The 17,960-nt window shown below is 46.0% G+C and overlaps 1 protein-coding gene across 6 annotated transcripts in view; it reads right to left on the bottom strand.

Annotated features, from left to right (window-relative positions):
- Positions 1-17,960, bottom strand: part of MEIS1 (Meis homeobox 1) — a 109,868-nt gene that overhangs the window by 87,616 nt on the left and 4,292 nt on the right. For all 6 annotated transcript variants that reach the window (XM_075088399.1, XM_075088400.1, XM_075088398.1 and 3 more), the window contains exons 3-6: positions 17,161-17,302; positions 16,565-16,615; positions 15,668-15,718; positions 14,121-14,267 (exon numbers count right to left, since the gene is read on the bottom strand). In XM_075088399.1, the coding sequence (XP_074944500.1) occupies positions 14,121-14,267; positions 15,668-15,718; positions 16,565-16,615; positions 17,161-17,302 (391 nt within the window). The remainder of the gene's footprint in view (positions 1-14,120; positions 14,268-15,667; positions 15,719-16,564; positions 16,616-17,160; positions 17,303-17,960) is intronic.

Below are 17,960 nucleotides of genomic sequence, written 5' to 3'. Positions count from 1 at the left end.
TTCTGAGAGGACCCGCTCATGGTTTTGCCATCTGAACACCTCCTCGCGGGGCTCACCGAGGCTGCCAGCTGGCAGCCAGCAACCCCACCTCCCAGCCTGCCAAATCTATGTGGGGACATCATGCACAATACAACCAAAACCAAGGGGGTCAGAATAAATGATACATGCAGGAACTTCAAAATGCTGCAAAACAGATGTTTTTCAGCACCAATAACTCTTCCATAATCTGCTTCATGCAACTTCGATTCAAAGGTGAATTAATTTTAATACAGCAACAACAAAGACACGAACATCAGGTCTGGATGGAAAAGAGGTGCTCCGAGTCTACAGAAATAAGGTCGTTGAAATTACAGACGGGCGATTACTCCGACTGCAACTAAGCAGCACAGCAAGAGCGACTCTTCCACACATGGAAACCTTTGCAGCATTAGAGGCAGCAGGGCCCATTGAATCAAGAAATTCTGTGCGGAAGTCTTGGCTCTGACCTGGATTTCCCTCGTAGCCACAGAAAAGTCATAAGCTTTCTATCTTTAGTTTCCCCTTATTTCAAACGAGGGTAAGACTCTTCCCTGACTCTTCACAGCCGCATAGGAAAAATAAGATGCAAGCTGTCTTTATGCATGCAACATAGGATGGTTTCTGAGACAAACAGATAAAAGTAAATGAGAGCAGGTATCAATGCGAATACCTCAAAGGATGGAAAACTGGAATAAACAGGACTTTTGCCACTGATTTTCACAAGGCCAGGATTTCACCTGAAGGGACCAGAGGCACAACTAACACTGCACATGCAAAGATCATCAAATCAACATGCACCAGGCAACGCTGGTGCTCTCCATTAGCCCTGCTATTGCAATTCATTGTTGAGCCTACCCAGGTTCAGAGAAGGAGCTAACATCTTTGTGCAGCACAACACTGGCTGTGTACGCACGGAGGTATCTCTACACAGCAGAGCTTTCCGATCCGCCCCATACCCTCAGAATACAGAGGAGAAGAGGGTATGGCAGGGAGAGGAGAGGAAAAGACCCAAGAGTCCTAAACAGGCTGAACGGAAAAGAAAACATGAGTGCAAAAGGACAGGGTGATAGCACTTTCCAAAGGAAAAAGAATAATTAGAAGCAGCAAGCATAAACCACAAAAAATAAAGGAGAATGAAATGGATATCATCAGACTGGGTGGAACATACAGACAAAAAGGAAGGGGAAAAAGCACAGCTCTTCTTTTCCAGGAGGCACCGAAGCCCCATCAGTTCTGCAGCGGCAAGACTTTTGAAAAAAACATTTATGTACACATGGGTGTGTGTGTTCACAGCTATGCAGAGACTCCCCCAGCCTGGGCTGTGTTCTGCTGGAAGCACAGTCAACACCACCTTCTGCACATGCTGAAATCAAACCTGCCGTGCTTGGGGAACCAACTCAAAGCCTCTCTGTGGGAGAGCAGTGTGAGCAGACAGATTTTCTCTCTGAGAGGGGACTCCAGAGCTACCCAAAACCACCTCTGGCAATGGAAAGCAACCTTCTTTTGGGCAAGAGCAAGTTTAGACTTCAGGTTTTCTTCTTGCATTGGTGGTTGCTGCACGTGGTAGCCATTAGGGACACCCATGAAGCCTGAGCAGCAATGGTCTCAATCACAGTCTGCCTTACATTTGATTGACCTTACTCCATTCCTCTTTTTTTTCATCTCAGCTCAACAGTAAACACCGCCTGCCCAGCCAGGTTAACCGAGCCAGCTGATGGTGATGCAGGGTTTCTGTCTCCCACACAACAAACATTGACTAGTACTTTCTATTTAGAGTAACCCCGGACTGTAAACCTGTCTCCTCCCTCTGATAAGAGCCATATCGCTAGATAGCATTAATCCCCGTCCCTTTCTCAACACAAGGAAACACAGCTTCACTGTTAGGGTAGATAAAATCACTGCTCCACGTAGCTTTGTTGTTTTTTTAAAGTCTAATATCAGGCACAAACACGCACAAAGTCGGCCCCAAATGGCACCGCTACCTCCTGAAGGCTGGTGCGCAATGCCTTGAGGTGTGTTAGTCCTCCTTGGCTCCTACAGAATTTAACAGGACTGGAGTATTTTCCACATCTTTCTAGACCAGGAAAAAGGCTGTCAGAGATAAATAAGAGTTTCCTGTTCAATATTTCATGTAATGATTCTTCCAAAGGTGTAAACAGGAAAAATGCGTTGCCACTTAGCCAGAAAATGAGCGTCTGCCATCCCTTCCTTTTATTGCATTTATGTGTTAAAAGTCATTTAGATGGGATCTGCCAGATGCCCAGGTCTGACTGAGATGGTGCAGGCTCTCAGATGGCTGGCTGAGGTCCTGAACTTGACCTGCCCGGGCAGATTTGGTGTGAGAGGGAGCCCTCAACCTCTCCCATCCCTCTCCCTGCCCCCCTACCCAGGGGCCCAGCAGGCAGCCTCGGCAGGAGTCGGTGTTTCGGAGAGATCTGCACTTCACCCTGAACATCTGGGCTCAGGCAAACAGTGAGGCTTTACTTACAGCAAAAAACACATCTCTAAGCATTCCCCTTATGGATTTTTAAGAATTAACTCATCAGGGCATCCGCTGCAAATTTTTTTACATGCACTTAGATGGAGGCTCCAACTTCCAGCATCCTGTTGGCCCAATGAGGGCTTCTTGGGAGGGAAGGCACAAGCACAGCCCTCACTCTGCAACAGCCATACTTCATTTCAGCTCCATCGCAAGTAAAAATGCCAAGCGTATGTCACAACTATCAAATGGTCTTTTTAGCTAACTGACAACAGACGCCATTCGGAGTCAGCGTATTTTGATTACAGCACATTGTTAGCAGGATTCAAGAGCCCGCTCGCCTCGCAGTGTTGTTCAACAGTAAAATTAAATTGCGGTATAATTAGCTTCGCTCCAGCTACACCTTTCCATCTGAATGGATGCGATACCTGCAAAGGCTGCATTGGGTATAAAATGTGTTCCTGATTATAAAGCGTTTGCTTAATCTCGAGGGCGCCGCCTTGTTTTTAAGGCTCTCTGCAAGTCACGCACTCTGGTACGTGCTGCCCGTTATCTCCAGAAGGCTTAAAACTGGAATCCCCATGATTCACATTTTCCAGCGCTCATGGCCAAACCCTTCTGCAGATCAGCTCCTCCACTTTCTACCGGTTCACAACTAGCCGAATCTGCAGCAAGGCAGAGGCGGCCAAATGGCCTGGCTCTGCGAGCCACATGCCAGCGAGCCGGCGGCCACAAAACACGCTGAGTGCGGGCTGTGGGAGCCGGAGGAAGGCGAGCTCCAGGGGTGGTTCACCAGGCTGAGGTGGCCGTGGCTCCCCGACGCCTCCACCCGCTCATTGAGGGAAGGCTTGGAAGCATGTCTGGCTGCCAGTCACCCAAAAAAGTCAGGCTGAGAAGCCCGTGTGGCCTCGCTGTGCCTCCCTGGGAGGTTTTGGAGTACCCAGCAGGGCTGGTAGCAGTGCAGGGCTCGTGGCATGGCCCCATGTGGAACCATGCCTCCAGACAGGCAGACCTCAGGACAGACAGATTGTCCAGCACCCTGCAAATGCTTCCAGTCAGCCCCACAGCTCCTTCTGCAGAAGTTACTGGTGGCACTGCTACTTACTCTATCCACTGTTTAAGTTTATCCCCTCCCTCCTTTAAATACATTTTAAAAGTGGTTATTATGCAGAAGATAGCAGAAGGGGCCAAAACCAAAGCACAAAGCCACCAAAAGCAACTTTCACTGTCAGTCTTTCAGTTCAGTGTTGTACTTCCACATGACACCAAACAGAAATGTTTCGCTTTACACTATTTTCTTTAAAGTATCCACAGAGTGAAATAATTACTTTAACATATCACTTCTTATTCTTCTATATCTCCTATACCTTGCTATCACTATATGACATATAAATTAAGGTAATAACCCTACCTGATGACAAGGGAGAAGAAGTAGAAAATCTCAGCTCACAAGCAACTGACTGTCTTGCCCCAAAACCTCAGTGACAGACCTGGGAAGAGCACCGGCATCTCCTCTACTGCCTTGTGCCGTCAGCAGAGCAGCATTCCTCACCCCTGCCCCTCCAGCATCGCTGCATCAGTTCTTACCCAAAGGATCTCTCAAACACTTGTCACTGTGGACCAAACCCTGGCTCGACATACACATGTGCTTAAGGACAAAATTAATGCTCCATACTCTCACCCTCACTTTAAGGAATAATAGTAATAAAAAAGAGATCCCTCACAGGTGTTATACAAATTTAGCAAGATGCATCCATACATACCATACTTTTTCCATAAAGCTGTGCCTCAAAGCACTGCCACAGGCCTCACGGACATGGGAAAAGCATGACAACGCTTCCCTAGTAGGTGGAAGCCATGCTAATAAAACTGATTTGTGCAACAGGGAGGAGGGCCAGAAGCCTCCTGGGGTAACACAGCTACAAAATCCACCGGGCAGAGAGGGGCAAAGGCGGGAACGGCTTGAGCATGGTAGCCACACTGCCTCCGGTGTGCATGGGCAGCATGCTCCCAGCATCTCGTCCTGAGCATCCGTGCAAACACCAGGCACCTCAGCTTGAGCATCCCTGCAAATAGCGGGTAGCACCGGGAAGCTGCCTGCCACCAACTCGCCCATGTGCTTGAAAGGCTTCTCTCCCCATCACCATCACCCTCCCACCACGGGGATGCCCAGCAGCATCACTCAGCCATGGAGTCCCTGTTCATGTCAAGCCCTGCCCAGAAAGCCTGCGTGAGCACCAGCAAAGCAGAGAGCCAAGTTGTGACTTCAAACAACCTTGCGGTGACACAGCTGTACCCATCACCGAAAAACAGCTGCATCTGGAATGCAGCAGAACTACTCCTCTGTAACACTGCACAACAGTACACAAGAGAATTTGATAAATTACAAGCTACAGGGACACTCCCCTCATCAAAAAATCTGGCCAACTCTACCTACACAAGGCACCTCCGTGGTGCAGAGGTGAGTGAGCGAGCTTGGGGGCCAAGGCCACCGTGGTATGGCACATCCCTGTGCCTGCACCCCGAGGAGCAGAGGGGTCCTCTGCACTGACTCAAGCCTAAAACCAAAGTGCCACCTACTGAGTGTACAGCATTTGTGTCCTCCCGGCAGGGTTTCTAGCAAGGGGCTGGCCACCGTTAATACTTAGCTCGACAGATTAAGCCAAGTCTCAGCAAGCAGTCACCACGCACGCGAGACAGCATGCATCTCGGGTTGCTGCTGAGCATCAGCAAGTAGGTGATATCCCACCTGAGACCAGGGACACCTCTGCACACCCCACCCCACCCCAATGTGATGGGTAGCACATGGACAGCCAAGCGAGGGGTCAAGACTTTCACATCCATAGATAAACCACAGCTTGCACTGACAGAGCTTGCCCTGGTTCAGTGCAGGGTAAAATGCTGATGAGGAAAAACTCTCTGTGTGCCAGGCTTCAGACATTCGTTTCTACCATTCCTATTCGCACAGATGGCCGTAGCCCTGCACACTGGCAAACGGGACAGACAAAGCCGCAGAGTTTTTAATCTGCTCTTCCCCTCTCCTCCCGAGAGCTAAGCAGCCTTAAATGGAGCTATTTAAAGCCGGCGTTAAAAACACCAGCGATGATCTGACCTTCTCCGTAACAACAAAACCAGACCAAAACCTAAAGACCAAATGAATGAAAATTACAAGCTAAAGTTTGCGTTCCCTGAACGCGTGCCAGCTGCAAGAATCTTTGATTACATTGATGCAGCTTTCCAAATTTTAAATACAATAATTTTCTGTATTAAGGACCTAGTAACCCTAATGGGGGCATAATTAGGCATTGATACCATGCCCATATGAGAGAAGCTTGAAAAACTTAAATAAACTGTGAATGGCAGGATTAATACCGCAGCTTTTCATTTTGTACAGCTGTTTGAATACAGTACACTGCCTGTGATGGCATCAGCTGTTGCTTTAGTCTTGGTCAGTATTTCTGAAGTTAAAACAGGCAGTTCTTTTAAGCAAATGAAGAATTACCCCTCTTATTGTTGGCCTGTTTATTTCTGCAAAGAAGGTCTGGATGCATATTTGCTTTACATGAAAAAAAAAAAAAAGAAAAAGCCAAACTGCAAATAAAATTAGCTGGCCAAATTCAAAGCCTGGTGACGCTAATAAGAGAATTTTAATTTACTGTGATGGCCCTTCAGGACAGAGGAGTAAGTAATGCAGTTTTGGAGATCATCTGCACAAGTGGGAATATCATATAGATGCCTGGAGAGTCCTTGAGAAAATAGCTCACCTCGGCCCTGATTGAAGAGGAAAGACAATACTTTGGTGAAACAGAATTCTGTATTTCTAGGAGAGGCTCCAATAGCAAATTGCTTACTAATGCAGGAAGCCTTGTAAATCTTATTATGAATGGAACAGGCAATGGCAGGAGTGTGACACGGCGCAGCATTTGCACACATGGCTTAGCCAGTAAAAAGTAAATAAATAGGTTACTTATAAGCTCCGGAAGACACCCAAAAACACCTCTAACAAAAACCCAAGCTCAGCGAACTCCAAGAAAGAATATAAAACAGCTTCCAAAACTATCTTACCGTTATTTTTTTCACCAGGTAAATTAATTCGCCTACAAATTGATTTTCAATCCTTGCTTTTATGTTTGGAAATATCAGCTGAAAAGAATTAATCTAGATTTCCTTGCTGTCTTTAAAAACTGGCTTATCAGCAAACATGGAAGAAACTACCTACACAGGGAGTGCGTCAGGGCAGCAAACCACCATCACAAAATAAAATATTCAGGTTACCAGCTGGAGGAGGATCGATACCGGGGGGGCCTAATGCCATATTCACCTGAGAAATGTGACCCCCAAACAGCAGCCACCCTGGACGGGGTGCAGGCAGCTCTCCCTCTGCCTTACAGCCCGGCTGAGCCCTTGTCCGTGCCACCTCAGCTGAATCCAGCCCCAAATCCCTGGCACCGTAAAGTTTTCTGGTTTTTTCCCAGGCAGTGTTAAAAACAATATTGCTCTTGAGCTGCAGGAGCAGAACAAGGAGGGTGCGGAGCCAGCCTGCTCTCTGCAGCCCCAGCTGGGGCAATGATGAACGCCAGTGGTTAAGTGCCGCTGAGGAGACAAATATGCCTAATGAAAGGCTTACCTAAAGCTGGTGGGGAGCCTGCGCCTGGCTGGCCGAAACTCTCCAGAGCAGCGGACACAAGGCCGCCAGGACGCTCGAGAAAGACGAATTAACTAAAAGTTAATGTGGATGTTCTCATTCAAAAGAAAAGTGGCCTACTCCAAAGGGGATTAGGCTAAAGTGAACTAAGGCCACTTTACTTCTGAATGAGAGCATCCACACAATAGTGCAATGCACTTTAACTAATGCACTTTAATTTTACACCCAATCAATTTGTCTTACCTCTCCTGAGTGTCCTTGTGTGGACAAACCCAGAGATTCATCGAGTTCTGAGGCCAGGCAGGAACCATTAGATCAACCTATCTCACTCCCTGCGCATTATGGGCCATTGCCTTTCACAGTTATCCCTTTATTGATCCCCAAAACTCATGGATAACTAATGTGTAACCTACGATGGGGGGAAAAACAAACACTCTTCAACGGGGTGCCTGGCCTGGATTTGAAGATACTTGCAAAACAAGAAGCCACTTGCAAAACAAGAAGGCACCATGAATTTCAGCAGCCTGTTCTGCCGCCAGCAAAAGTAAAACCGGCCAAATTTAGGCACAAATTAATTTCTTTCTGTCCCACCTTCCCCTTGCCCTGCAAGTCAGCAAGGAAATGGCAGTCTCTGTAATACAACTTTTAAATATCTTTTTTTTTTTTTTAATTGCAAACAGGCCTTTTGTTTTCAGGACAAACTCAGATTTTTTTAAATTCACCTCACCAATGTTTAAATTTTCAGCATTCGCCCAGACATCTACTGATGAATCTCAAACTCCCTCTTCCAAAATCCATTAAGCCCCAGAAAGCACTCACCGCCTGTGCTATTGCCTTTGGTACGCACAACGACCCACGTAAGCCTGAAATCTCAGCATTGTTCTTTACCTCTCAGATATATACACCCAAAGATAAACAAATGAAGCCACGACCAGCAAGGCAACTCAAGGCATTGAGCCTGTGGAGGTGATGGGGATCCCCCATGCCAGCAGCCCCCTTGCTAACAGGGACCAGACTCCTGCCACCACTGCAGCGGGGCTGAAGCTTTCCAGGGATCTCACGTAAATTAAAAAAAGGAGTCCCAAGGACACCGGCCTGCAGGGATTCTGTTCTCACCTAAGCTCTGAGGCTAGGTTACATGTCTGTTTTTCTGAAGGTAGTCAAAGGGAAAGGATAACCATGCTAAGCACACCGAAGAGGAGCTGAACCGATAGCCAGCAAGTTGTCTGTAAGTCATGTTACGGAATATCAGCAGGGTTAGTATGGGGCTTAATCAGGGATAGAAATACACTCAAACAAGACAAAACACAAAATGTGCGCTCTGTTAGAGTTACCCTCTCCAAATATTGCTGCGACTGCAGGAAAAAAACAAATATAAACACTAATTTCCAAATTTGCTGTGCGAGTCAAAGCCTGCTCCAAGCAACCGACCATCAAGAGAGGGAGGTAACACACCGAGGACACGAGGTGACATTGCAGCACACCCCGGTCTCCCCTTCTCCCACACAACCCCTGCCAAGGAACAATTCCAGAAACCTTCAAAAAACCTTCCAGAAACAACCCTCCTTTTCATTTTCTTAAATTTGTTTAGATTACACAAGATAGCTCCTAACTGCAAGCTCATGTGACTGAAGAAAAAAAACACCAAACGCAGAAATGCAAAACAACAACAAGAAAAAAAAAGAGATTCCCTAATTTAAAGAAGCTGTCCTGGATTTTCACTGCTTTTTGAAGCAGTATTTATCAGCATGACCTACGCTTACTCATTTTGATTGAGTTCGATATAATCTGATTTTTTTTAAGTGCTAACATTGCCCACTCTGGGCTGCAGTAACCCTTCCGCGTGCAGAGCCCATTACTTTTCCTGCTACCTGTGGATGAGCAGCCACGGAAGACTCAAACCCTCAGGCATAAAGGTTAAATTTAAGGTAAAAGTCATTTTTTCACAACTTCCTTGTGAACCTCCAAGTTGCGGCAAAATAACAAGCTGTTGTCCCTAAAGCAAAGACACTGTGAGCTCCCGCTTATGTGAATGCCTTGGGATATGCTTGCAAGCGTTTGGGGTGAATTCCAGGGTTACCTGGGGTTTAAACTCAGCTCTGTCAAGTTTCATATTGGAAAGGATGCAAAAAATTGGGAAATTAAAACTATCATTTGCAACAAAAGTTAACTTCATTTTGAAAAACTTCACCCGGAAGTTAGGCCCGAGCACGCAACTTAAGGAAGGCACCAAATATTATACCCAGCTGTAAGAATGGCTACGTCGGGGCTCTTGAATGATTTTTTTAAAACTCCAAAAATCAAAACCAAAGAATATTGAATTGAAATGAAATAATAAATTAAAGAAAATATACTCAATCTCATATCTACTTAACAATATATTTACTTGCTTAAAGAAATGGAGAGCAAAGCAAACCTGATTTTGCTAATACAATTTCAGCCACAGTGTTTTGGATGACAACAGGTCCAGAATGTAAATTGAAGTGTTCTATCTTTACATTAAATAGTCTGCCAAACTCAGGCACGGCAACGGCTCCTAAATATCACAGCCAAAAAAAATTACCCCAAAACGAACAGACGAAAGGAGGCACTGGCTCAAGGTGGCATGAAGTCAGAGGAAGAAAATTAAATTTTGAGTCTTGTAAATGTTATTTTATTGGTCCTCCTCGGAGTCCTACTTCACCGTAACTCTTTCATTATGCAGAATCAATTCTACCTTGCACCCTCTGCATCACATCTATTATTTTGATGCCTGTTCCTCCAATACAGGAGCGCATATACTGAAGGCAGTAATGTTCGTATTTCCCCCCACTTAAAATCATACATGGTTCGAAAATACCTGCGAAGAAGTCCCCAAGTGAAATAATATTTCTCAGTTGTTTTTTTTTTTACCCCAGAGCATTATTTTTGTATTGGTTGCAAGGCATAACTAATACATTTGAAGTATTTGGGAAAGTTAGTCTAGTCATAATTGGTCGATGCCTTAAACAACCCATCCAGTTTCAGATACACTATGTATTGTCTTCCAGTTTATGATTCTTTCTTTCTAAAGAATACATTTTAAGTAATTTTTCAATTTTAAAAAAAGCTGCTGTCTATCCACATTTTGTTTGGAGAAACTGCAACTGAGCGCATTAAAAAAAAATCTATTGCAACATAAATAGAAGTGCTGCTTTATTATATGCATATATATACATGATATACTATCATCCAAGAAGGGCCATCTAAAACACCACAGTTGCAAACATTTAAGACTGTAACAAAAATGACTGAGACTCTAGTATCAGTTTACTATCCTTCAACAATTTCCCTGACAGTGGAGTCAAATAATGTTGAATTATGGACCTTCTTACAGGAAGTCTTATTTCATGTTCATTTTTTGATCATTTCCCTCCTAGACCCTATAGGAATTTGGCTCTTTGCCGATTCGCCTTTAAAAGTTTATGCACACGTAATTGCCTTGTGTATTATTAAATTATAATTTTTGTCAAGTAATACTACTGTGGATTTGCTCAACAAGTTTATTTTACGTACAAAAATACTGTTTTGTCTCTATAAAAATCTATCTTATGCTGCTAAAGCACTTCATTTAAATATGGTGGCTACTTTGTAACATGTTTTCCTTAAAGGGCTTTCTAAAGGCTTTCTGTAGACACGCTCTTGTAGGGGAATTTTACAGTTTGGACTAGAGCACCTGGGTGCCAAGGTGATGTGGCTTCAAGAAAACAGCTCCGCATCACCTAAGAAACTGGATTCCTACTATCTGACTACAGACAGTCTTTGGGGTTTTTCTATGGGAGGGAGTTTTCCCAGCCACATCATGCCACAGCTGTGTTTTAAATCTTTCCGGGCCCCGACAAACATTTGAAAATTTAAACACGCAAATGTTTGAAAAGCTAATGATTAAAAAAGGTTTATTTTGAAAGATTGAGGGTAGGCTCAATCCTTCAGCTAGGGCTTTTAAAGTCTCGGGGCCTGGTTGGTCTAGAGTTCAATTATCCCCAGCAAACCCCCCCAAACTCCTTGCTTTTACTTCTGGAGCTGTAATGGTAAACAACAACTCTGCAGGTCCCACCCTGGCAGGCAGTGGGGTCGTGCCCGTGGGAGAAGGATGCTATTTTAGTGACCTATTGCCACTGAGCTAGTTAAATCACTGAACAATGGTCAGTGTTATGGGGCTTTACTTTGCAAAATCTAGCATTAGTGTCATTGCTTTCCATTAACCGGGGGACTTAAAGGCACTGGCACTAAGGGGCCTAGAAGGAAAGAAGAAATAAGGGGAAACCAATAAATTAAAAACAAAACAAAAACCCAACGAAAACAAAACAACCCTGTTAACTGTAACCTTTACCACCACGATATAAGAAAAAGTAATTAAATCCATAATAAAAGCTTTTACATACTTACTCCGCTGCTACTCTCGGAAGCGGAGCCGTGGGCAGGCTGCAGGGGAGCCACCGCGCCCCGCGCCCGCCGCCCTGCCCTGCGCGCCCGCGCAAAATGCTCCCCGCGGAGGTACAGCCTCTTCAGCCGCCTGACCGATAAGCGCTCAGCACCTTGTTACTTAACCATGAGGGCCCAGACGCAGCCGGCCCCGAAGCCGGCACCCACCGGAGTCCACCGGGGACGCGGGCGGGCGGCCGCGCATCCTTCGCAAACGCGCAGCCCACCCCCGGGCAACCTCCGCGGCCCCCCTTGCTCCGCACGCCTTCCGCGGGTTTTTATCCGCCGCCTCACCGGCCGGGCTTGGGGGGGGGGGAGTGAGGAAGCGCATTTTTGCGCATTTTCCCTTCGCCGGGGAAAGCCCAGCCCTGCTCCCCTCCGCCGCTCCGCGGATGCGGAGGGGCAGCGGCAGGGCTCTGCGCACCCCTGCCCGGCCAGGAGGGGGGCACCCCGGGAGGGGTGGGAACGCCAGACCGCCCGGGCGCTGCGCCAGCTGCGGGGCTGAGCCCCGCGGCGCTGCGCTGCCGGACCCGCGCGAGGGGCCGGGGCCGGCGCCGGGCGCGCAACGCCTGCGCTCCGGGCGAAAAAGGGGACACACGCATCCACACACGCGCGACCCCCTTCCCCCCAAACTATAGCTTCATTTCTTTAGCTTTCACTTTAATAAAATAATGATTCGTTGGGAAAATGGGGTATAAATCTTCATTTTGGAGGCAATTAAAGTGTTGATTTCATTCGTGCCCCTGAGCGATTCTTGTAATTTGCTCAAATAGCTTTATGTACCCAGCACTCCAGAGCTTTTAGAAACCCATTTTCTAGTTAGACTTGTTGGATTACAATTTTTATTCAACAGCAGCGAGCCGCACTTCCCCCAGCCCGACCCTCGCTGTAGGGCTCCCCTCGCTTTAGGGCGCTGCGCGGGGCTACCGCTGCCCCCGGGAGCATCTTCCCCGGCCCCGGGAGCATCTTCCCCGGCCCCGGCTCGCCGGGCACCTCCCTGCCGCGCCACCCTCCGCCCGCCCCGCGATGCTTTTTGCCCTTCGCAGCAAAACAGGGGAGGGAGGGAACCCACTTATGTGGACATAAACCCCTTTTCAAAAGTTGATGCCTTCCTTCCAGCCTGTCTCTCCCTGTCACAGCGCTCCCAGCAGCCCAATAGCCTTTGGCAGAGGGGAGAAAATATTTAAGATACTGCCCACGCTGCAATGCAATGCACCTTTATGTCGGTAATCTATAAAATAACTCCTGGCTGACAGTGCTGGTAATAATGGCAAAGCGGCTGAGGAAACTCCTGTCTGCTTGACTGCGCCTTGCTTGAACAAAAGGCAACCTCCAGAGTCAGGAGCTGATTGCTCCTAAGACTGCATTTACGAAGCTGGTCGTAAAGAAGAAATAACTTGGGGTTTTTAGGCAGGGATTTTTTTTGTTGGTTTTTTTTGGGTTGGTTTTTTTGTTGTGTTGGGGTTTTGGTTTTTTTTTTTTTGTCTAGGGTCCCCTCTCCACAGCCAACGCGCTGCTGCCCCTCAGCTGAGAAAAAGCAAGCGGACCAGGAAACCCCTGCAGTTTTACCGAACTCGAGGGGGAAAAAAAAAAGCCAAATCTCAGCCCCTTCCATCATCTAGAAGCTTAATTTAGCTCTGGGATCGCTTGAACTAGCCCCAAACACTCCCACTACAAGGCAAGAATCCCAGTCCGAGCCGAACGGAGGGGACACAGGAGAAGGGGAGGGGAGAGGGGAAAGCCAGCTTTCCCAAGTCATCCCTATTTCCCACATCAGCTACCACCGGCATTAAGGTTTGAACCATCCCAGACAAAACCTGGACCATCAAAGCCACGGAAAGCATTGCTGGCTTCGTTTTGGGTTTTTGTTTGTTTCTGGTTTTTTTTCTTTTTTTAGAGAGAGGGTTAAAAACTTGAAAGATCAAGGAAAATAATTTAAAACCTGGGTTTTAAAACCCGTTTTATTTTCTCCTGCTTTTTTTTTCTATTAAGTAAAATAAAATGGGTGCGTTTGCAGCAGGCAGGCGTGCACAAAGCAATGTTCACTGAAGTCTAAAAGCATTCGGCCAAGGAAAACTGACAAGACGGACTAATGAACCGTAGAGACAGGAAGAAAATAGCCAGTATTTGCTAGATTTCAAACCCTCTCTGTCTTCCCCGGACCACCTATCTTGGATTTTATTCTTATTTTGCTAAATGGCTCCAGCCATTCCTTTCCTAAGCCACCAAGAAGCCAGTGATTCACGGATACCACTTCTATTATTGTAAAGGGTAAATAAAATAAAGACAAAAATTAAAAGCGACAAGAAACAGGTCGAGTTTGCAGGCGCCGCTTTTACAAGCTCATCTCGCCAGGTCGAATCCGGGAGCAAGCCTTAATGAAGCAATAATAGCCACATTATTCAAAAATTTTCATTTCGATGGAAATTTATCTAAAAGGGACTTAATCATATGCAAATAATAAAAGGAGGCGTAGTGACCCAGCAAGCGATCTGCATACAAATTTTAGCGTGTGCGGTATTGGCGAGATCATACCTGATCTGTTAGATTTGCTGATCTTGTTATGTCTTCACTGTCCGATTTTGATCCGCCCTCTCTATCGTCTATGACCAAATCGATAGGCATTTTTCCTTTCAAACAGCTAATATACCGGTGGCAGAAATTGTCACATAATTCGTGTACCTACATTATGACAGAGGTTAAAAAAAGAAAAAAAAAGAAAAAAAAAGAGGAAAAGAAAAAAAAGGGGGAAGGAAGAAAATATAATCAGGAATACATAAGTACAATTGACAAGTGCAACCAGTCTCCCCCCTTCACCCCTGTGACATCAAAAGTCCTAAATAGGGGAAACACACTGCAATTATCCCCCCGAGACCTCTAGACGCATCCAGAATTAGGAATAACTTTCTTTTCTCGCAAAATAGAGATATCCCAGAAAATTGACAGTGACAAGATGATTCACAGGCTACAACATATTCAACACCCGTGTTAAATTCATCTGCTCCCAGAGCTGTGGCCATTAGAGAGGTGACCTGCATGGGTGACATTTAAGGTAAACTATTTAATTTCATCCAGTTATTTCATCATAAACCCTTTCCAAAGGGGTATGAGGACAGAAAAAAGGATTAAAAAAAAAAAATCCCGATGCACTGGGCTGAAATACATTATAGGCATCCATGCCTTGAAATCCCCAGTCGCTCTGATAGACTCGTACCTGAGCTGCCTCTATTAATGGGCAGATTTTAACACATTTCAGGTACAGCGAGAACAACCTGCCAGTTACGGTTAGATAAAGTGGCTGAGGCTCCTGAGAAACTTTTCAACTATTTAAAAACCTCTCAAAATGTTTATTTTTAGGAGAAAGGGAATTCTCTTCTAGGCCAGCTATCAATGACACGTAAAAAATCCTCAGGAAACCAGACCACACTTCCAATTTAACGTGAGCTCAGATGACACCGCCTTTCTTAGAAATTAGCATTCTCCCTCCTAAGATTTCTGAAATAGCCAGCAAAAAAAAACCCCGTGCATTTAGGCTGCAATCTCTTTCTTCTGCTCGGAGGTGTACAATATTCCCAGGAACAAGAGACAGACACAACTATCAACTCTGCTTTGTCTCTGCGAAATGTTACAGGACAATCCGTGCCCTGAGCCTGACCTGCAGATGGCTCTTACAAAAAAAAAAAAAAAAAAAAAATCCCCATTCCAACTAACTGCAACCAAAGCCTCTTCCTTGCCACCACCACGAAAAAAATACTTTTTTTTGGGGGGGAGGGGGAAAAAAAAAATTATTTCAGGGGTTTGGCTGAACCAACCATCGCGAGTCTCATCTGCGGCACCACAGAACTGCAACTATTTATACAAAGCCAGCAAAGTATTACAATGAACACAAGGCCTGGGCGTTCGAAAGCCCCGTTTTAGAGGCTGAAATTGTAATTAAACTGCGAAGAGAAATGGACGCCAAGATTGGTCTTGACACTAATTACCAGAAAGAAAGACATTTATGCAAATTTACCAGAAGCCTGAACTTCAGCAGTACTGAACCGGAGGAGGAAGAAAGAGAGAGAGACACACACAAAAATTACCTTCTCTAATTCCAACAGATGAAACCTTAATACTTGTATGGCTTGAATCATCTGCAAAGATACAAACAACACGAGTATTTATTTCATTCCTGGATTTGGGGATATTTCCCACAGCCGCCCCTGCCGCACTTCGTAGCTTGACTTTTCTCTAGTAGTAAATAAAAAGTTGTTTTGATTTATGGCAATAACACTAAAACTTAATAGCGGTGGCTTTGTGTGCTGTTTAACGAGAAGCGATCTAGAGTTAACCAAAAAAAAAAAAAAATCCCTATTGCAACGAAGCAACTAAATTATACGGATCATAAACATTTCTTTAAAAAAAAAAAAACCAACAAACCTCTAAACACCATTGCTGGCTCCGCGCTTCGCGAAAGCCGGAGCAAGACTCCTACAGCAGAGGCAAAAGATTTGTTTATCCTTAAGGGAAAAAAATAAAAAAAAAAGAAAGAAAGAGAGAAAAGACCTCATTTAAAGACCTCATTTTCGGTGGGTTAGCCAATGGTGCATCTCCAGCCACAGCAATCCTCTACGTTTGCCATCGAGCTGCTTAAAAGGTACGTGGATGGGCTGACTGCAGTATGGATAAATCCACGCTCCTCTTGGGCAGGCGAGCTCACCATGGAGCCCGCAAGCTCCCCCTTGGATGGGGCTTTCTTTAGGGATATCCTTATGGGGGTTTTAGTTACTTCCACACAATTACCGCACCGTATTTACTTGTAATTCTAAAAATCATCATCATAAGAATTAAAAAAAAAAATCCACGTGAGAAATTGTCAATTTGCACCACCAAACCACCTCTCCAGAAGGCAGAGAAGTTTAATAAATAAATAAATGGGAAGGGAAGGGAGGGTGGCGGGGTGGGGGGTGGGGAGAGGAAGAAGTGTTGTTAACTCTTACCAAGTTATCCAGTTCAGGATTAGAGGAAAAGAGGGGTTTCTCTGCTCGGATCTAAATATAAGAAAGGGGAGGAAAAGGGGGGGGGGGGGAAATAATAAAAAAGATTTGAAATATGGAAGCAGAAAAAGCAGACGTTAATATTTCTTGCTTCATTACACTGTCGGGTCCATTATGTAACCTTCCGTGCAAAGCCCTGACTGCTGGATTTAGTACATCAGCCAAACACTTGAACAAGTGAATCAAATACACCGAAAAACACCTCTAGAGCCGCTTCACGGGCAGAGCCCCGGCCCGGCTCCCCGAGCCGCGCAGCGAACTCCCGCCTGGGCACAGACCGCTTCAAGCCCTTCGGGTCTTTTGAGGGGTGCTCAACGCCCACATTTCCCCATTATTTTTTTGGTTGGTTGGTTGGTTGGTTGGGTTTTTGGTTGGGTTTTGGGGTGGGTTTTGTTTTGGATTTTTTTGCCTCTTGCAGTAAGGGGGGGGGAGGGGGGAAACGCGCATCTTTATCTCCACAAGAGACTTGTTTTTCTCGTTAGGATTTTTTTCCCCTCTTTTTTTTTTTTCTTTTACTGTTTCAACCCGGTTTTGCTGACCTGTTTGGCGAACACTGCTATGTCTTCATTGAAAGACTCAGAGGAGCAAACATCGCCTCCCGCTACCCCGGGCTCCCTGGGTGTGCATGTAGCTAATTCACATTTCTCAAAAATCAGTGCTAAAAGAGGGAACAGGGGGTGTCTGAAAGAAAATACAATAGTCACACACACAGAGGGGGGGAAAAAAATATCATAACGAAACAAAAAAAAACCCAAACACAACAACAGTTAGTCCCGTAGCAGCGTGACTGGGGAGGGGGGCACCCGCCGAGGGGGGCTCCAGCACCCCCCGCCGCCTCCCGCAGCCGGCAGCCCCATACCACCCCGGCCTTTCAGCATTATCTGGCCCCAGATATTGTTAATGCAACTTTAGGACAAGCTAAGAATAAAACCCAAGCCAGTTCCAGCAGCCATTTTGAATTAACTTTCGTTGTCTTCAGGAAAAAATAATTAATAAATTAAAATTTCTGGATGTACACTTCTGCCTTTCATGCTTTTAATTCCCATTTTCTGCTGGAGGACTTGCCAGGAGCAAAGGGAAAAACAAAAACCCCCAAATCCCAGAAAAACAAACAAGCAAAAAGAAACAACCGTCATCCAAATTAAAAATTAAAAAAAGCCCCCCAAAGCCACCCACCCCCAAACACGCCGACCCATCGGCAGGCGCTGGCCAGCCAGGCTGCCTGCCCGATGCCTCACTGCCTGCCCGCCCGCCGCCCCCCCGGAGCTCTGCAGCCCCGACCCGCGGGGGGAACCAGGTGCTTTTGGGCTCTCCCAGCTTTAAAAGCCTCCCTGGGAGA

This window comes from Phalacrocorax aristotelis, chromosome 3 (assembly GCF_949628215.1).
Source record: "Phalacrocorax aristotelis chromosome 3, bGulAri2.1, whole genome shotgun sequence".
In the NCBI taxonomy this organism is placed as follows: domain Eukaryota; kingdom Metazoa; phylum Chordata; class Aves; order Suliformes; family Phalacrocoracidae; genus Phalacrocorax; species Phalacrocorax aristotelis.
The sequence above is the reverse complement of the archived record's forward strand: the minus strand, read 5'-3'. Positions and strand labels throughout refer to the sequence as shown.